Below are 22,015 nucleotides of genomic sequence, written 5' to 3'. Positions count from 1 at the left end.
CAGCTAATCAACCTATAAAATGCCCTACAGTAACCTGCTAACCCTAGGAAACGGCCCCGCTTACACTTGGTGAATACTCAACAGCAGCACTGATCTTGGCTGCAAGGGGTTGAACTTGTCCCTGATTTACTTCCTTGCCAAGATAAATGATGGTCGTTTTTGCAAACTCACACTTGCTCAGGTTCAGGGGTCAGTGAGGAATTTTCAAGGCACTGGAAAACAGTCAGGAGAGTGTTCATGGGACTCTCCCAGTCAGGTGAATACACTACGACATCATCTAAATACACTACGACATCATCTATATACACCTCACAGTCGCATCAGACAACACTTTCTACATGAGCCGCTGAAAGATGACAGGGGCGTTACATATGCCAAACACCATGACAGTGTACAGCAGCCTTTAAGCAAATATATCTTGGTCACATAGCATTCTGTTCCCACCCTATCAATGCAGTCTTCAACACGGGGAAGAGGGAAAGAGTCAGGCTTGGTTACATTATTAACCTTCCTATAGTCTGTAAAGAACCAGAGGTCTTGGAATCAACAGAAAGGAGAAAGTGCTGCAAGACTGCAAGACCATTGCTCAACTTGTTTGTGCATTAAGTACACTTCATAGGGGTCATGTGGTAAGGATGCGGCTTGATAGGAGCACTATCACCTACATCAATGTCATGCTGCAGTACATTTGTGTGTAGGGGGGGGGGGGGTACATCTGAAAACTTTCTGACTCAAGAAGAGCCTTACCTTAAAAAGGCCTTAAACCTTCCAATGAACCCTTTAAACCTCATTGTTCCACCAGTTCGTGAGTAAGTGCAAGGTTATGCAGTGCAGCCAAACTCCAAAACTTTCCAAAGACACCATGAGTTCAAGCAGAATTTTGGAGAAACATCGATAAAATAATGCACAAAACATAAAGAATATTTCTAGAGTTATAGTGAGTCATGAGACTGATGTCTCAGGTTTTAATATTTCAGTCAGTTTAAATGTCAAACAGTTTCAATCAGGAGCTGAATGAAGTGGATTCAGAATATATACTGTATGAAACAATTTTATCAACCTAATACACACCATTCACACTATTTGGTAAACCTTAAAGGTTTTTAACTCACTAAAAAGCCCTTATATTATGGTGATAGTGTGCTAAAACCCCTAAATATCCATTGACCCTGAATCTGGAGTGAACCTCTGAACCTTTGAACCTTTAAATTAAGAGAATTTTAAGGTGCAAGTTAAGGCATAACTGTGATGTTATTTTTTATATTTTTAAAGGGGTTTTACCTCAAAAGACCTTTAAATGGTGGAGATAATCCATTAAAAACCCCTCAATATATTTTAGTCCAAACATACTGGGGTGAACATACAGTATTAAATACCCGAATACTGCATAAAACTGCATAAACTGTTCATTCTTTTTTGTTTTTTTCTATTGGGATTTATATGTTTTTATCGTTTTTCAGGGATTTTTTTTTTAGATACATATGTTTCTCCTTTCTGATTCTAATGCTTTGGGCTGGGAAGAACAACATTTCACTTTTTTATATATGCAAGTACACAAGAAAATGACAGTAGACTAAATCTTGAATCTTAAAAAACCCTGAAAATATCCTTCACTTGCACCTCAAAATATTTCACACCCATAACATTAACTAAAATGTAAACATAATTACACATTAAATTGAAATATTTCAAATGAATGTGTTAATTCAGGGGGAAAGTCATGTATCCCTTAAAATCTAATTGATTTGTTAATTAAGGGCTTTTGAAAGTAAGAGGTCACTGCTACCATGACAAACATCTTGAACTGGATTCAGGTGTGTTTTCAGGGGTAAATTGCAGGTCAGTTAAAGGTAGTTGTTTTACAGTGTAAGTAAGGCAGAGGTTGGTGGTTCATCTGCAGCTGCAGTTTGAAGCTCAGACGATCCCCCGGGAATCATCTTGTTTTTTCCTCAAGTCTAAACAATGCAGCATTTAAAAGGTTAGATCTGTCTCTCATGTCCCTGTTGACCCTGACCAGGCCTTTTCCCTACTGATCAGCTAATCAACACACACACACACACAGCACAATATCCAATCATGCACACACACATTAACAAGCACACTGTGGATATCCTGCTCCTGTTATGGGCAGCTTCCCCCTTCTGACCAGTAACTCTCCACCGAGATGCCATTCTTTTCCACATGTTTTCCCCTCCTGGTGCTGGATGGTTATTTCAGAAGGTCTGCTGGGAGAGGGGGTAGGGGGGTCTGTCCAATCGATCTGCCAAGTAGATATCTTGACATCTACTGGGCAGATTTCCATCAAAACCATGATCCCTAGAGGATATGTCCCTCTGGACATGAGATCTTTACTGTGCCAACATTTTGAATCCACTCCACAACAGACCCATGAAAAACCAACCTGACATGCATACAGGGCTGATACTATTTTCACTATCGTATCTGTCTTATCTGTCAGCTATTTTCTCAATTAATGGATTAGTTTACAGATTAGTCTATAAAATGGCAGAAAATTATGAAAAATTTCAATCACTGTTTCCCAAAACCCAAGGTGATGTTCTCAAATGTCTTGTTCTGTCTGGACCAACAGTCCACAACCAAATATTCAATCTATCATAAAGAACTAAAGAAAACCAAAAAATATTCACATTTAAGAGGCGGGAACCAGATCATTTTGGCGTTTTCTTCTTAAAAAATGACAAAATAATTGCTCATTAGATTTCAGTCAATCAATTAATCAACTAATTGTTGTGGTTCAACATGCATAAATTCATTTTCAATCTTCAAAGGACCTGAAGACGCCAACACTGGCAGCTGCATGATGCTCAACCACTTAATGAGCAGTTTTTTTCTCATCAGACATTTGACATAATATGGACACACAGATCTGAGACCTGCACCAATACAACAGGACCCTACCACACCTGATCAGACTAAAGATAACTCAGACTCTTGTGGTTGGAAACAGCAGTCTCCTCTGGCAAGGTCCACTGTTGGGTTAATGCCTCCATCCACCCCTCCTCCTCTGAATGAGGAAGTCTGGCTACATATATGGATGACATCTGTCACTCAAACATAACTATTATGACCTATTATGTTGTCTTTCTTGGGAGGACCGTCTCCATTTATGATGCTGAGAATAAGAGGTGCAGGTTTCAGTCTGCAAGTTTTTATTCCAGTCAGTTACCTCAGCAGGTGATTTGATGAGTTCTTCCCCTCTAATTGGAAGAGTGCTAATCAGTTGATGAAATCTTTAGTTGGAATTAAAAACCTGCAGGCTGTTTGTGCTCCATGGCTCATGGTTTACCACCCCTGATCTGATCTAAAAGACAGAAGTTTTGCAGAGTCACAGGCTTTCCTCTGGCACCATAAACTTTACTTTTTTCTCATAAATATTTTTATTTTTTTTTTTTTTACTGAAGCTCTGTTATTGTTGGTGCAGATGTATGCTTAAGTTTTCCATAAAATAAAGTCAGTACAAGAGAATGCAGAACATTATGAGCCCACAGAGAAAGATAGAAAGAGAAAACAGATGCTTGAAAAAATCAGAGGGGGGATGATTCTGAAATGTTTTTATTCATGAAAATAAATCAGAACCACAGTGGACCTTTATAGACTCTGAAGCCTATTAGGCTATTTCTTGCAGCTGTTACAGTAACTTTAATAAAAACAATTACGGAACTTGAACTTGACCACTGCATTTGCAGGAATATGTGAATCCATTTTTAAAAGTTTAATTCATCAAGTAGCGTGATATTTTCATTCTCAGTGCTGTGATGTAAACTTCATGTCCTTTCCTCAACGGACACATAGGAGATGTGATCATCTATACTATACTATACTATAAATCAAAAAGGTTAAATTCTAATTTAACATGACAGAATTAAATCCCCCCAACGCTCCTTTCAGTACTGTGGATACTTGGCCAGACACGCCAAAACACTTAATGTCATTCTTGTAAGTCACTGTTTAATTCAGCTCTATGTGCAGCGTGCAGCAAACTTCAATAATTAATAGAAAATAATCACAACATGCAATAGCACAACGTGATGTCATCGTAAAAATAAACACACTACAGTATATGCCTACTTGTCAGACTAAGAAAACAGTCTGCTTTGATGACAGACTTTTGTCTTCTTTTTATGCTTCTTCTGGAGGGGTCATCCGCGGCGTGTCAACCCTGTTTGACCGACATCTCAGGAAATCTCCGAGTGGGGAAGGAGGCGACCTCTGGTCCATGTACTGCGTCATCACATAACTCCTGGTCCATTCACTGTGTCATCACAGAGGTACTGGTCCATTTACTGCATCATCAAGGAGCCACTGGTCCATTTACTGCATCATCACGGAGCCCCTGGTCCATTTACTGTATCATCACAGAGCCACTGGTCCATTTACTGCATCATCATGGAGCCACTGGTCCATTTACTGCATCATCATGTAGCCACTGGTCCATTTACTGCATCATCACGGAGCCACTGGTCCATTTACTGCGTCATCATGTAGCCACTGGTCCATTTACTGCATCATCACGGAGCCACTGGTCCATTTACTGTGTCATCATGTAGCCACTGGTCCATTTACTGCGTCATCATGTAGCCACTGGTCCATTTACTATGTCATCATGGAGCCACTGGTCCATTTACTGCATCATCACGGAGCCACTGGTCCATTTACTGCGTCATCATGTAGCCACTGGTCCATTTACTGCGTCATCATGTAGCCACTGGTCCATTTACTGCGTCATCATGTAGCCACTGGTCCATTTACTGTGTCATCACGTAGCCACTGGTCCATTTACTGCATCATCATGTAGCCACTGGTCCATTTACTGTGTCATCATGGAGCCACTTGTCCATTTACTGCATCATCATGTAGCCTAGACGCTGTGTCATCTCTATGGTAACACAAACACTGACACTGTTTTAAATAGCATATTTTTATTTTAGATATTTTACATGGTCTATGGGTGAAGCAGCAACAATCACTATGAGGGGGATACATGTTTGTTCCCATCAGGGAAAAAAATAATTCAGCAGAGGCAGGGATATATATTTGCCCCCCCAGCAAATCATTCTCTGCTTGAAATGACTCCTGGATGTAAAACATTCAACATTCCCAAAGACATTTCCAATGAGACAATACCCAGTTCTCCTAGGACACTGAAATGAAGACTCAGCTTATGTAACTGCCAGCTGTAAACTGCAGCATCCAGTCAGGTTGGAGGTTAACCTTTTTCCAATAAAGTACAAGCTGCAAATCTCTCAGGGAGGATCATAAAAGCAGCAGGTTTCATCTTACAGACACTGAAGAAGAAATTTTCTTCTTCTGCACTGCGGCTGCAAACCCTGAGAGGACAGGCTGTTGGCTGTTTGTTTTGTGTTAAAATACACTAATTATCTTCATAAACTCAAGAGCGGAGGATGAACGTCTTCTTCGGAGTTCATCTTGGTTCACGGTGTTCAGAGGTGATTTGAATGGCTGCGACGTCGGCCTTCATCTGACTGCTGCTGTATATGCAAAATATCTCCAGCCGCTTTTTGTTTACTATTTTCCCTTTTCAGAGTTAAATGGTTATGCAAACGCTGTGTGACAGGAAGGAGGCTGGAGGACGGATGAAATGTTCAGACACACCTTCAGAAGACCTTTGGCAGCTTCACTTCTCGAATGGGAGGATTTATGCTGTTTTTCATAGTAAAGGAATAACTTCTTACTCTTGTCACTGATGATCAGACACAATAAGCTCTTCAAAAAAGGAACTGTATATGTTATTTCAGCCTTCATAAATTTTTAAGATTTATTGTAAATGAATGTAAGAATGTACAGCCGTGCTAGCAGATCTGAACTTAAGGAGTAACTTAACACTAAATCCACTTTTTTGAGTAACTAAATTACATGTAGTCACATCAATTGATCCTGGTTCTATATTATAGAGTTCATTACATCACTGTCTGTTGGAATAACTCTGTCTGCTTGACCCCAAAAAATCCACGTGTTTTTATCTGCATTTTCAATTTACACATAAAAAATCAGAATCAAAATGCCGAAAATTTAGAAATATCGCAAATAAGTTTTAAACACTTGGCTGAAAGAGTTAGGCGTATTCTTAACAGCAAAATGCGACAAAGTGCATTGTAAACAGCCTTAATGAATAAATGATGACGTACATCAAGCATGCGAGTTAAACAAAAACATCAGATCTGTGTGGAGCGATGAGGAGACTGTAACCTTCCTAAAATTAATACATCAAACAAACAGAAATGAACCAATCCATCAATTGGATAACGAGATATTTCACAGCATAAGTGAAACTTTGACCTGCTGGTGGAGCTTCATTCATAGCTCTTTATTTTAAAGTGTGGCCTGAATATTCATCATTTATTACTTTATCACTTTATCATATTCTAATCTCTCTTCACCAGTGAAACATATGATCCAGCTCTCTTTCCGCAAACCAATAATTTTCACACAGTCCCTTAGAAATACGTTTGGACTCAGATAACTCGGATATTTATAAACAAAACAATAAATTAATTATTAAAATATTCACAGATTATTCACAGTTACTGGTTTTGTTTTTGTTCCTGTTGTTTTCAGGGACTGTTCACATTAATCAGCTTTACTGTAAATGTGCCAGTATGAGCCATCTGCCTCCTTCTCAACTGCTGTCTCTGTGCATGTGTAAAAAAAACCCAAACATTTACACCAATTAAAACTGAATATTGTGCAAAGCGGTTTGCACAGATCATAAAGACGTTGTGTAAAGCGATACAATCAAAGACAGAAGTGCCATAAAAACAACGTTATCATGTAATCGGCGGGGGGGGGGGGGGGGGGGGGGGGGGGGGATAAACTGCAGCAGACAGAGGAACCAAACTTCCCCAAACACATTCAATTATATAAAGGCAACACACGCGACAGCCGCTCACAAACAAGTCGAGCAAACACTGAGATGTTGACATGCACACTAATAATGTGGTTAAAACAGCAATGTTAAGGTGGAACCGTGTAAACCACAGACTCTCATTATGTTTATGACATTAAACCCACAGTTGGAATAAATATCAAATATGTCAAATACACGAGTTTTCTTGTTGTCACTAATTCCAATAATTTCTCTGAATCTTCCAGTTCATTTGAGACACATTGCTTCAAGGCTCTGGGAAGGTTATTGGATATTAAATCTTCATGATTTTAAAGTTAAGATGGATGCTGTGAAGCTGAGTTGATTTCTCGTGGTTGGTTTTGACCTTTCTGGTGAGAGACTATGCAGACGACAGGTTGGTTTACCTACATGATTATGATCTCCTAACGGATGCTATAGTGCCCAGAACAAAGAGCCAATTTACATATAATTTCCCATTGGGGTTAACACTCCATCCATTATGTATACCTGTTTATCCTGTGTAGGTTCGCAGGGGGCTGAAACCTACAGTATCCCAGCATTTTACTGCATTAAAAGAAAAAACTGCTTATTGACCATCGCTCAATAAAGTAAACAAAATCTCTCTTAAACTCATCATTATAACTTCATGAAGGTAGGGTGTTTTGCATGGCTGCTGGGTTAGATTGCATTAGATTCAGCTGGGTGATGTATGATTGGCTGCAGTATGTTACACCTGTAGCAGTTAGATGTAACATGAGGAGCCACGCCTATGGACTAATCCAGGTTGGAAGCACACAAACTGCTCTTACTATGGTTTACGTCTCACCTGTAAACCCAAAGAATAATCATGCATAATCCTGAGTGATGAAATGATTTCACTTTTCAGTAAACCTGTTTTCACAGAATGACGACTGTGTATTTTAACAGTCCTTGATTTACAGTGTAGTCATACTACCCAGAGACTGCCTCGGGGCCAGGAATGATTACAGCAAACAATAACTCTTTCAACACACATACAGTACGTGCATGTGAGTAATGTAATAAGACTTGGAAAAATCCAAACCAGCCGCTTGACTACAAGCCCTCGTTTCACAGGAGGGACCTGCTCTTCCACCTTCGACATTAATAATGTCAGACACCACAAGATAAAATATCCTGTCTTTAAACACAGAGAAGCTGCAGCTTTATAAGTTTAATCATGTCAATTAAAGTGAAAAATAAGACAAATTAAATAAATGAAAACATCCAGCAGTTATGGAGCAACGTTATCATTCATTTCGAATCGTGTTTCAGGCTTAAAACCTTTTCTATTGTTTAGTCTCTGAACTCAAATTAGATTTGTATTGAAACAACAGAAGAAACACTTAAACCTGCAATAACTCAATTTTTGTCCTGTTCAGCAGAAGCAAGCTGTGAACTCAACACTGACACATAATCATCTTTTAAGCTGATATGTTGAACTTGTCAGCAAACAGTTTCCTTATTTCCACATCCAGCAGTTATGGAGCAACATTATCATTCATCTGGAGTCATGTTTCTGTCCACCTGGTGAATGTAAGTCCAATATTCACTGTCTTTTAGCTCTGTTTTTGCTCTCTACCAACTCCTGAGGGAAGTATCTGGCTCTTTAGCTGCTAAATGCTCCACTATGTTCACCAGCTAACTGTGTCTGTTTGCTGTTTGGTGCTGAGCAGGTAGTGTACAGTGGCTTTTTTTAGAGCTTTTTCTCTGAAAACGACACTATGAGAGCGCTAAGAGTGAACCAAAACAGTGAAGTATAGCAGAAACTCACTATAAAGCTCCGTAAAGCCGAGAGGAGCTGCAGAGTCTCTGATAATTCTCTGTAGGTTCATCACTACGAGCCACGACCAACACATTACACATTAACCAGGTTTCCATAAGAATAAACAAGGACGAGGGCGTGTGAACGATAACGCTGAATCATCGCATTTTTGCATGTTTCACTCCTGGTATGAGAAAGACACAGTATCTTGTGTTGTTATTGTGATTTACCAAATATCTTCTTTAGGAGATATTCGAGTTTTAAGGATGCTAAATTTATAGATTTAGATCTAAAATATGAAGAAAAGTTATTCTAAATAAGATTAATTGATCCACAGCTTGGAAAATTAAGACTGAGAGGTCAAAGAGGTCAATTACAACGAGCTCAAAGGTTTTTTTGGATCATTTTGGACTATGAGTGATTCTGTGGTTATCTCTGTGTGTGTGTGTGTGTGTGTGTGTGAAGACAGACAGGTCAGCACATGTCAGCTGTGTTTTCACACACTCTGACATGCAGATACGCAGGTATGCAGTGACACGGTTGACATCTTTTCATCAGTTTTACATCTAAACAATGTGTGTCATCGCTCACATCAAGTCAAAACTAGTTTATAAAAGACATTTAAGAGGAGCTAAAATACTACTAGATCATTAGAGTGATGAAATAATGAATAGGGTTTTTGTACATTTATTTGACATCGTGGTGACCGGCTGCTCGGGGGGATTCTACCAAACTGTGAAATCCAGAGAAGACCCTCTTTGTGTCGGGAAATACCAGACACACTGAGCAAGTCGCTGCAAGGCCGGAAAAAAACTGCTGGAGAGGAGGGGGCTGTGAGCTGGTGACAGACATATGAGTGAGTGTTTGTGTATTTTTGTCTCTTTTTTTCATAGGTTTGAGAGAACACACACACACATGCACACACACAGCGAGGTGGAAACCATCACACTGCTCCACTCTTGTATAATTTGTTCCCCAAATAATTTTAGGTTTATTGCCTTCATCAGGTTTTATGAGGTTGTTTCAGGTTTCTTTATAAACAGCCCAGATATGTGGAAAAAAATCCTCACTGCGTCACCCTCATATTTGAAAAGCTGACAACATTAGGTGATGAATCAAGTATTAAGTCTAGATTAGTCAATTAGAAGATTGACAGAAGAGTAATCGGCACCTATTTTGATAATAAAATAATCGTTTGAATCACTTTTTAAGCAAGAATGCCAAATATTTTCTGGTTCCAGCTCCTCATATGTGACGATTTGCTGTTTTTCTGACAATAAATTGAACATCCGAAGGTTTTGGACTGTTAATCAGATGAAAACAAGCAAATTGAAGACATCCTTGTGGCCTCTATGTAATTGTGAATGCCATTATTTCATTTCTTTAACATTTAATTAACTAAACAATTAATTGATTAAAAGAAAATAATCTGCAGATTAATCTATAGAGAAAGTAATCGTGAGATGCAGATATTTAATCGACAATCAGTGATTAAAGGTAAGATAGTCAATAGCCGTGTTAGCAGCTCCAGCTAACATGTTGATGTTTACCATCTAACATTTGATAATTAACACTAAACACAAAGTACAGCTGAGGCTGATGGTCATGTCATTAGTTTTGCAGGTATTTGGTCATAAACAATCATTGGATACATTTAAATTTTGACCTGAGGATGGCGCTACATAAAAAGTCAGATGACCAAAGTGTTTGCAATTCATCCTGAGGGGAACATGAATGTGTGAACCAAATTTCACAACAGTGCATCCAACAGTTGCTGAAACATTTCATTCAAAACCGCAGATATCAACCTCATGGTGGCACAAGAAGAAAAGTCAGAGGATCACCAGAGTCAGTAGGGTTCATCATCTGGGGATCATGAAAGTCTGAACAAAACGTCATGACAATCCATCAAATAGTTGTTGAGATATTTCGGTCTGAAAGTGGTGGAGCAACATTGGCCTCCCTCGAGCTACGCTGCTAACACGGGCATTTAAGAAAAAAAAGCACATAACATTAAACGACACAATCACAGCTCCGTCGTGGTTTCAGCATCTAATGGAAACTTTTAGAAGCGGAGCGTCTGTTCTTCAGTGGTTCATCTTCATTTACAGCTGCCATATTTGTTTGGATTAGAAAATAATAGAGTCACAACTTGGGAAACTTATTGTATATGGTGCAGAAGATGTATATTTTCATCCAGTCAATTAAAGACTCGTCTCTTTTTTCATTAGTCTCTTAATTGTCATTATGAAGACATAACTGGTCACACTCTTTATTATTTGTTTGTTCTCTGCACAATGCTGCTGTGCTTCTATGGTTTTATTCTACACTTTTATTAATTTACTTTTTGATCCTGAAAGCACATCCGTCAACATTTATTGTTTTTTTAAATTGTGCTCAATAAATAATTTGACTTGACTAGAGGAGTCTCTGATGATTCGAAAAGTTAAGGGATTTTTAAAATATCCTCAGGGAACCTTTAGATAAACTAAACGTAATGATGCATGAGAGTCACAAACTGTAAATAACAAGATATAAAGCTGCACCTGCAACGTTACGTCAATAAACATCCGTCACAGAGCTGAAACGTTTTACTGCTCTGACGTGATTTCACCGACCCTCAGGATGGTCTGTTCCCTCTGTGACTCATCCTCCCTCCTTATTAAAGCCAAGCTGCTTCAAATGGGCGTCACTGATTGCGAGCTTTCTCTAAAACAAAATAAACTCATCTGTCTGTCAGTGAGACTTGTTTACGAGCTGCAGAGCCTGTTTAACACCTGCATACCATCATACCTGGATGACATAAGTAAGAACATATAGAGCTTTTTGCCCACAGTCCTCATGTTTACACGCAAAATAAGCTGCATGCAGACGTGAACTTCAGCCCAGACAAACGTGCATCTGCAAAGACCGAAACTGGAGCACAAAAACACAAACGAGTGCATGTTTGTCTGCAGGGTGATTAATGCAAACATCTCTTCTTTCACTGTCTGTAAATTTGTTCAGTTCCAGTGTGCTGCTTTAGAGAACAACACAGGAGTGAGTGAAAGCAGAGATGTTTGTATTAATCACGGTGGACACATAAAGGTCGTCTGTGTAAACGTGGAAGTTTTTTTATTCTTAAAAAAAATCAGTTGTGACGCAGGTTTTGTTGAAAAAATAACATCTCCACACCTCCACAGTCTGGAAGTGAAAGTGTTTGTGCGGAGTCCCTCATTAAACCAGCCTGGAATCACTTTCATTCATCTAACTCCTGATTTCTCTCTCTGTAATCATACAAATCTGAAACACATGATGAACAGCCAGCTAAAGCAAACTAAAGCTAAACTTTTATCAGAGCCAGGCTAGCCTTTTCCCTCTGCTTCCAGTCTTTATGCTAAGCTAATCCTGATTCGAGCTCTGTATTTAAAAGCATGACAGTGACATCCTGAACATCTCCCTCTTAGAAAGACAGGAAACAAGTTTATTACCCAGAAATGATGAACTTTTCCTTTCAGTGAGAAGAGATGTTTCTTTTGTGTGAATTGACCCTTTAATAACCAAATGGCCTCTAGTGGTGTCCTGTCCTTTCATACAGATTCAGTGACATAAATATATATTCTCCTGCCTATTCAACGCTGGTTTAATAGTGGAAAAGTTGTTTGAATGGCAGCAGATTTTGCTGTATTTGCATTGTGTTCTCAGGACGCTCAGTCTGAGTAAACAACAGGTGGGTTTCCAGCAGAGAGCCGCCTGAGCAGCAGCTTCCTCTCTTTGTGGAGCGAAGTGGATTCAGATCTGAAAGGGGGAAAGCTTCACAGTCTCTCAGCTCCTCTGAATATCTGAGGGGTTGTGTAATGGCAGCTGGAGGCAGAGTGACACAGCATGAATAATGGCAGCCTGACAGCAAAAACAAAGACTGGGGAATCTACGTTCCAGCCATGTTAGTAACATTCAGGCTACGAGAAACATTTGTAACTGAGAATAAACTGTCTTGCGTTTATTATAATGGACATAAACTTCATGTTTTGGGCGACAAATATACTGTTTAAAAGATGTGTAACTGCTGCACTGAGATAAATTCTGTGTTTCAAAAGCAGTTAGAAGGAAGAGACGTTACATTTGTTTAGCCATGATGATTATTTTGCTTTTTAGTCTTATGTGACATCTAAACTGTGCTCTCACACAGTGGTAGATGCAGCATAAACAGATTAACAGACTGCGATTATTGTCATTCTTGATTCATCATTTAGTCTATAAAATGCCCACTGCAGTTTCCTAAAGCCCAAGGCGACAAATCGCTTGCTTTGTCCAACCAACAGTCTAAATCCGAAAGATATTCAATTTACAATCATGTACGACAGAAAAAGCAGCAAATCTTCACATTTCAGACACTGGAAACAACAGCAGCTTGCCATGACTGAAGACAATTTGACAATTTTTCCACAACAGTCACCATGTTGTTTTTTTTTTTTTTTTAAAAGATTGATAATTGAAAGCAGAGAAGAAGAAAAACATGTTTATATCCCTCTAAGTAAGGTAGGAAAAAAAAGTATCATTGGTACCGAAACTCAGGTATCAGCACAAGTACTGAAAGGTGCGCAGCCCGAACTGTAATAGAAATGGCAAACGTAAGTCGTCAGCACTCACAAACAAATATGTAACAGTTTTAATGAAGCACAGAAGCAGCAGAAGAAGGAAACGGACGTGTTTCTGTTCTCGGCTTTCTTCAGTGTTTCTGAGACATTTGTGGGTGTGACCCCAATTAAACAGCAGCCAGGGACGTGCCGGTGATTAACCAGCTGATACAGATCATCAAAACAACATCAAATGCTAGTAAGAAAAATTAAGTCATAAGAGGAAATATATCATGTTATGCTATTGCTACAACCAGATAAGTGACCAAATGATTTACACACTAACAATAAAAAATGCGTGTATAAACTCATCATGTATAGATCCTCCATAGAAAATACATCAATAATACTCATCTGTATTCATAAAACACAAGACAAAAATTCATCATTTACGCCCCCAAGGATCCTCAGTCTGTACGCAGTGTATCCAACAGGCTTCTAGCATCTAATCCTCCTCTTTAACAACAGTCTGTTGTCTTGACTACCACCTTTTAACCTTTTTTCAGTCGGCTATAAACATTGGCATATTCTGTCTAGTGACCCCGTTGTTGGCAGAGAGTTTGTTAATTCTCCCATATTCATTATTAAAGCGATCAAGTAATTTGAGCGACAGACTTGTGAAGACAGATCTCTGTGTTTGGCCTACGCATTTTTCTAAGCTCTCTTTCCTCAGGAAATGTTCCCTGTTTGAACTGTGTGCATTGTAATGATCAAAGGAGACCTTTTTTTTTTTTTATATCCCCACACAGGCAGAAAAATGAAAGCCAGAGGTAGAATCACATGTAGGACCACACATGTAGTTCACCTATAGAAATGTCCTTGTGGGTTTGGTTATGTAGGTAAGACACAAAGGGAACTGAGCATACTGAGCATAAGAGTGGCATCAGAAACAGGAAGGAGAGGTTCTCCAAAGAGAAGCTTGTTGGATACACTGAGTATCCTGAAGGCCTACATGATAAATTGCTGTTGTCTTGTTTTTCTATGAATACAGATGGGTATTTTTTTTTTTTTTTTTTTACATATGTACATACATGCGTTTTTATTGTTAGTGTGTAAATCATCGTCACTTATCTGGTTGTAGCAATGACTTTATGTGATATACTTCTTCTTATGACTTAATTTTTCTCACTGTAATTTTTCTTACTAGCATTTGGTTTTTGATGATGTTGTTTTGATGATCTGTATCAGCTGGTTAATTACCGGCACGTCCCTGGCTGCTGTTTAATTGGGGTCACACCCACAAAAGCCGAGAACAGAAACACGTGTCACATACTTATTTGTGAGTGCTGACGACTTATATTTGCAAATTTTGTGATTTTTTTCAATTGGCACCCATTTCTTTTATTTGAGTGAACTGTAACAAAACCACAAACACGACAAATGACATCAGTCAGAAAAACTGCTGCACAGCGTCGAGGGATGTGCCTCCACCAAGACTGGACTGTTGTCAATTCATGATTCATCTGTAGCGCAGCAGGATCCGTCCATCCGACCAGCCTGGTGAACCAAACCCAGAATCATCCAACCCAGCCCTGAACACTGACAATTATTCAACAAACACACCCACCCCACCCTCCCCACACACATTTTACAGCTGCAGACTGAGAGGAAGGAATGTTTTCACGATGAGAAATGGATGCACAATGTCACTGCTCTGGCCTAAAAGTCTGCCTCCACTAAATGGCAGCCAGGAAAAATTGACGAGGCAAACATGAAAGCACGGACAAGTCCTAAAGTCTGCAGATTGAGGCCATGAGCTGCTTTTACAGAGCTCCAAAATATGAGCTGTAGGAGATAAAAAGCACCCAGAGGACCCCATTAAACAAGAGTTTGAAGGCTGGTTTCCTCCAACTTGAACATATACAGTGTAATATTTACAGTCTTATTTACAGGATCCAGCAGGCAGAGTGAGGATTCCTGTGATTCACAACATACACAAAACTACAACTCATTTATATGATTTTCACTTTTATTTTACAGGTCCCCTAATTTTAAACTAATTTCCAGGAATTCTTTTGAGTAATTTGCACATATTTAAGTTATTTTTTTAGGACATTTGGTACAAATTATATGAAAAAACTGAAAAAAGTGATAAGTTGGTTTAGTTGGTAAGAACCCGCTCATTATAGGCTATTTGGGTTTATATGTAGATGCTCTTTTTCAAAATTTCCTAAACGTAGCTGTGACTGTTCATTCTTAGGGCATTTCTTTGAAAAGTTTATATGATTTGGTAGTATATCCTTCAGTAATATGCTAATATGTAGTTTGACACACAGAACTACAAAGAATTGTCAAAAATCTGTATTAAACCAACTTAAAACCTTTTGAAGTTGTTTCTTAACATGTGTACCAAACTGCACCACATGCTCTGTAAAATGTTCCAAAAAATTAGCTGTTAAATACCTTCAAACTACTCAAAATTGAAGGACCTGTCAATTAAAGCAATACCCAATTTCTGTTTCATGAGTACTCCGAACACATGGTCGTCACAGTGTGGCACAAGATTAATATTATTAGTTTTTTCATTCCCACTTTGAACTCATGTTCAGGATGTGTAACCACGGCAACAGCAGAGGCAATGCAATCAGTGTAAACATCCAGCGTTTACATTTTTTCAAATAAAATTAAAATTTTTTCAAATTCACTTTTGTTGTGATTGTTGCTCTCCTGTCCCCCCTCCCCCTTTCTCTCTCTCAACCCAACCGGTCAAAGCAGATGGCCGCCCACCAAGAGCCGGGGTCTGCTTGAGGTTTCTACCCGTTAAAGGGGAGTTTTTCCTTACCGCTGTCCCCAAGTGCTCGCTCATGGGGGAATTGTTGGGTCTCTGTAAATTAAAGAGTACGGTCTTGACCTGCTCTATGTGAAAAGTGCCTTGAGATGACTTCTGTTGTGATATGACGCTATATAAATAAAAATTGATTGATTGATTGATTGATTTTCTGCGGACGTCAGTAACGACTGAAGGAGACGAGATTTTTCTGCGTTTTCGTCATTGTTGCCATGTTTTAGTCTTTGTTCTCCATTGTTCATACGTTGCTTTTCTCTGACTTTCCACCTTTATTTTGTTTGTTTACAACAGCAGGTTTTTAGCTGAGCGTTGACCCTCGGTGTTGTTCATGTGACCTGAGTGTTTTCTACTTTTGAGTTGAGGTGAGACCAGCATACAAAGACTGAATCTCGGCGTGCCCTGATGACCTACAGGGGTTGAAGCAACAACCATGAACTGCAGTGTAGAGCCCAATATTTCAGCTGATATTCACTTAACTGCAGATATATCAGTGTTCTGTACATGTTGGACAATAAGTCACGAGAAACTGCAGTAAAGAAACGTCCACCAGAGAGCGCTGTCAAGGCGATTTTTCAACTGCAACTATTTTAAGAGATCTGAATCAAGATAGTAATTTTATAAACATAAACCACATCAGCTGATATATCACTATTATACCCCCAAATATCAATATTAGTATCCGCTATCTCTCTCACCTCATTTCCTGTCATCTCTCTACTGTTAACGATCAAATACAGACACACAACGCCACAAAAAAAACAATTTTCAGTACAAAGCAGCAAATTTTATCCGATGCAGTTATTTTCTTGATGAATTGATTAGTCCTTTGGTCTATAAAATGTGAAAAATATCAATATCTCGCATCCTAAAACGTCTTGTTTTGTCCAGAACCCAAAAATATCCAGCTTACTGTCACCGAGGACTAAACAAAACCAGAAAATATTCATGTTTGAGAAGCTGGAACCAGAGAATTTTAGTATTTTTTGGTACAAAAAAGACAACTAATGGATTATCAACATAGTTGGCGATTAAGTTTCGGTCAGTCGACTAATCATTGCTGCTCTAAATTTAATTTTTAATACAGTATAATCAAATAAATCTCCATCTATAATCCTAACTCAAGTCAATCTGCGGATTACCTTAACACATCCATCCTTTAAACTTCCCACTTTTGTCAAAATAAATGATGGGTGGATGAAGGTTTTGCACATTTGTATCTATAAGTCACAACACTGATCAATAACCTTTATAAAGAAAAGTGGAAACAACCTCGGATACGCTGATAAAAGATGAGATACCCAAAACTGCTGGAAAACATCCAGAATCTACAAATATGTTAATATTTTAAAAGTTCACCATTCTCAGTGTGTGTGCACTGGAGGCTTCAGGTTTCCACATCACACTTGTGTAAGTTACATACTGAACCACGATTGGCTCCAAACTAGTTGTGATGTCACAAATCCTGCTCGTAGGTTCACATGTTAAACTGAGATTTAAATTGAACTCAGAGAAACTTTCGACTCTCAGCAGATGAATGTGAAAACAAACTCTGCACAGAGGAGAGAGCAACTTCCAACTTATTAATAAAGAAATTAAACATTTTTTGGGTGGAGGGACTTTACATCGTGCAGCGGACAGAAGTTTTTTCCACCAAAATTCTTAGAAGATTCTGGAAATACCCTCAGTAAGTTTAGTAGGGCTGCAACTAACGATTATTTTCATTATCGATTATTCTCTTGACTAATCAATTAGTTGCGGGTCTATAAAATGTCAGAAAATGGTGAAAAATGTCAATCATTGTTTCCAAAAGCCAAAGATGACGTCCACAACCCCAAAATATTCAGTTTACTGTCATAGAGGAATAAAGAAACATATTAATGTTTAAGAAGCTGGAACCAGAGAATTATGACTTTTTTTCCTTTAAACTGACTTAAAAGAATTAATCAAAATAGTTGGCGATTATTCGATAGCAGGCAACCAATCGATTAATCGTTGCAGCTCTTACGTTTTGTTGAAGCACAAGCAACCTCCTGATTCATCTTATTTACCTACATTTGAGACTAATATCACAAATCCAGCAGCAGCAGCAGCAGCATCCTTCTGCATGAACACCTGTGAGTGTCTGCACCTGCCTTTGTATCTCATTCACACAGAAAAAAAACAGCAGACGTATCTTTTGTCCTCCACATATCAACCTGTGGACACACCCAGCAGCAGCAACAGCAGCAGCAACAGCAACAGCAGGGGAGACAAAAGACAAAAGGGGAAACAGGTCGTGGCACTCAGAGGACTCGCCCCCCCTTCCTCACTTTACTTGTAGGACTGGAAATGCTGGAGTGACCTGATCATTCCCAAAGATAACTGAGTTGAAGTTAAAAAAAAAAAAAATGAAACAGCAAAACCAGAATTAAATCCCTGCCTCAGTATGTAATCTGTCAGACAAGCTGCCTGGAGGAAGGTGAATGTAAGTGTAGAAGAATATTATTGTGGAAAGATACAAGAAAACCTGCCTGACAGGTTTCCACAGAGCAGCAAAGACTGAGAGATTCAGATCTCTGGGAGCAAGTTGAGGAGAAGAAATGTGCTGCTTGTTATTTTTTTTTTTTTTTTTTTGAGGGCTGAAACTCTCAGCTGAGAGATCTTTTCATGTGAAAACAAGAATGCAGCTCAGAAATACAAAAACAGATTCCGATTAAACCAGGATAGAAGCTGAAATTCATTAATTCCCCTGAAGCGTAAAGACATGAAGGCGCGCGTCTTCAGTCGATTCACCGATTTCTACTCATCAGCATTTATCAGATTAAAGCTTCACAACAACAGAAAGGTAGAGAAGTGAAAGTTTCCTCTTTTAAACCGACAGACACAGTCAGCTGTACGTGTCCTCGGTGTTAAATGAAACGTCCTCGCAGCGTCGCTCCAAACGCGTCAATCCGCATGTTTTTATTTATTTATTTATTTTTACCTTTGATGTAGTTGGATGTGGTGTCATCCAGCAGACTGGACGCGGAGATCCCCATGGTGCTGCTGCCGGGAGAGGATCCACAGGTAGGGTTCAGTCCTCAGGTACAAACAGCGTCACATCGATCTGCAGCAGCCGTGAAGGAGGGAGGGAAGGAGGGAGGGAGGGAGGAACACGCCCTCCTCCTCCTCCTCCTCCTCCTCCTCTTCCTCTGAACACTGTGTCATTCAGTGACGCTCAGACACACGACAGCTCACATTTTTATCCCCAAAGGCGTCTGATAATCAGCCACGATGCTCCGCTGCCCTCCGACTAATTATGTTATCCAGCAGTGATTTGATTATATTCAATTAATTCATAGACTACAAAAAGAAAACCATAATAATCTGAGGTGAGATGGAAAACGGATGGAAAGCAACTAAGTACATTTACTTAAGTATTTCCATGTGATGGTACTTTCTACATTTCAGAGGGAAATATTGTACTTTCTACTCCACTACATTTATTTGACAGCTTTAGTTACTTTTCAGATGAAGATTTGACACAATGGATAATATAACAAGCTTTTAAAATACAACACATTGTTAAAGATGAAACCAGTGGTTTCCAACCTTTTTTGGCTTTTTGACGTCTTACAAAAAGCAGTGTGTAGTCGGGGTCACATTTCACATGCCTATGAGTTGTTAACAGCTCCACCAAATAGTGATTTTTCCCTCTAAACTTGTAATAGAAATTTCACATATAAGATAACTTTTTACAAATGTTTTAAATATAAGCACAATTATAACAATAATATAGACAGAAAAAAACTTGAGGTGAAGTCTGAGTGATGTCATAGTGATGTCATCATAACAATTAGGGCTGCAATTAGTGGTTATTGTCATTATTGATTCATCTGCTGTTTATTTTATCTTAGACTTTGAGTCGTCAGAAATTTATTGACGAATGTGAGTCATAATTCCACACAAGTCAAGGAGATTTAATAAAATGTCCAAAACCCCAGAGACGTTCAGTTTACTGTAATATATGACACATGAGAGCAGGGCAGGTTTGGGCATTTTTGTTTGAAAAAATGACTAAAACGATTATCAAAATAGTTGTCGATTAATTTCCTGTTAATCTACTAATCGATTAATTGACTAATCGTTACAGCTCTAATAAAACAATAAGTGTAACAGTCTGAAGGAGAAGCTGCAGCAGGTCTTGTTTTTGCTGACCTCCAGTGGTCCAACTCCTCACTGCAGCTCTGTACAGGTGAACTATTATAACTAACTATTATAACAATTCAACAAAATCTCCCAAGAACAAAGCAAACAAAACAAATTGAAATGAAAATGAATAAAAAATAAACTGAAACCAAAAAAATGACCTTAAAGGTAAAACTTAGTTTGCCGTCACTTTTTTCAGTTTTGCTGCTGAATCTTTAAATTTGAGCTAGTTGTTGGAGGAAAATAATAGAAGCTGTACTGAAATGGTTACAGATAACCGATACATCCAGCCGGTGTGAATAAGGCAGACGGCTGTCATCTACCTTGAATGTAGTTCCCAAAATCTACACGCAAGACCATCCGAGCCTTGTTTAGGGAACCAGATTCAGCCTGGCTCCTATAATCACCAGCTGTCATTGAACCACTACCAACGGGCCGATTTAGTCAGGAATCCTAACAACCGGGATCACAACAAAGTGTATTGGTGCAAATAAGTGTTGGAGGTTTGAAAGTCCTCCAAGAGCCTTTTAACAGGTCGTCTCTGGAGGAGGCCCACTCTGACAGTCAAGGGCAGCTAACAGTTTAGCCAATTAAACCCTGAATAATACATTTCTCATCCTAATTCTGTTCTGAAATCATACATTTATCTCATGCACTGCAGCATGTTAACCTCAGTCATTAAATCTGAGCCTTCCTGTTATTCAATAAACACTACAAGTTTATCCTTAACAAATTTCATCATAATTTTTAATCTAATTAAATTTAAAACTAATGTCAGCTGTTCCCAAAGGAGGCGTCTTTGCTTAACTTAAAGGAACACCAGAAGACCTCAGAGATGAGCACAAGTCAGGAACTTTGGTTGGAGTGTATAAAAATACAAACCAGTTTTATTTGGTAAGATGGAAAAAGTAAAACACAAAAACTTGAGCAAAAAGTTAAAATGCAAAAAGACTAAAGAGAGTCTCAAAGAGATCTCTCAAAAAGCCGTAAGGAAAAAGGAACCCAGAGTCTCTCCTGGCTTTTCTTTTTATAACTCTACAACTTCCTCTTATTTGTATGACCACATATCATCAATCTCCAGGACGTCTATCACACACAAAATAGTTTCTTCAGCTGTCACTTACATCACACACTGTGTTTCTGATGTTTGTTTAGTCATTCTTGACAGTTCAGATCCCACAAATGGTGCAAGACATATGACTATATTCAATTTGTCACCAATTAGAATTCAATAAAATAGTCAGAAGGCTTGAGTAGAGTTTGTCTCGGCCACATATAGTAGAGCTTTCAGCACCACTTGTTACACTTTGGACCACTGACCTGACCCCCCAAAAGTGATTTGCCACTGAGGACGCAGCCCTGTTACGCTCGTCCACACGAGAGCTTTGTGTCAGAACTGAAAAATTAAGCAATGACTGCAAAATACAAATCAAATGGTTCACTCTTGTACAATAGTTTTATTTTAAGTTTTCGTTTGGTGACCCTCTGACATCACATCCCTCAGAAATCCACAAGATTCAGGCTTTGCAGAAAGATTTTATTATGGTTTTATAAGACAAGAAAGACATAAAAATACAAGTAAAAAGAAAAGAAAAAAAATGGCAAACTTGTACCATATAAATTTTCAAGAGCAATCTAAAATAAAATAAATAGAGGAACAGAGGATAAAATGGGCTCATCTGTGCTGCAGGATCAGTTTGGTTTTTTAGTCAAAGTCTTCATCAGTTTTGGTTTCTGATTTAAGAGTTTTTTTTACTTTGTTCTAGTAAAAGCTT

General features: G+C 38.7%; 1 protein-coding gene across 1 annotated transcript in view; it reads right to left on the bottom strand.

Annotated features, from left to right (window-relative positions):
- The window catches only part of niban1a (niban apoptosis regulator 1a), a 36,411-nt gene extending 17,208 nt beyond the window's left edge, over window positions 1-19,203 (bottom strand). Inside the window, exon 1 of the mRNA XM_042415872.1 lies at window positions 19,036-19,203. Within this exon, the coding sequence (XP_042271806.1) occupies window positions 19,036-19,090 (55 nt within the window). The 5' untranslated portion in view covers window positions 19,091-19,203. The remainder of the gene's footprint in view (window positions 1-19,035) is intronic.
- Between the last annotated feature and the right edge of the window lie 2,812 nt (window positions 19,204-22,015).

Source organism: Thunnus maccoyii, chromosome 7 (genome assembly GCF_910596095.1).
Source record: "Thunnus maccoyii chromosome 7, fThuMac1.1, whole genome shotgun sequence".
In the NCBI taxonomy this organism is placed as follows: Eukaryota; Metazoa; Chordata; class Actinopteri; order Scombriformes; family Scombridae; genus Thunnus; species Thunnus maccoyii.
Note: the sequence above shows the minus strand (reverse complement) of the source record. Positions and strands in the feature narration are given on the sequence as shown.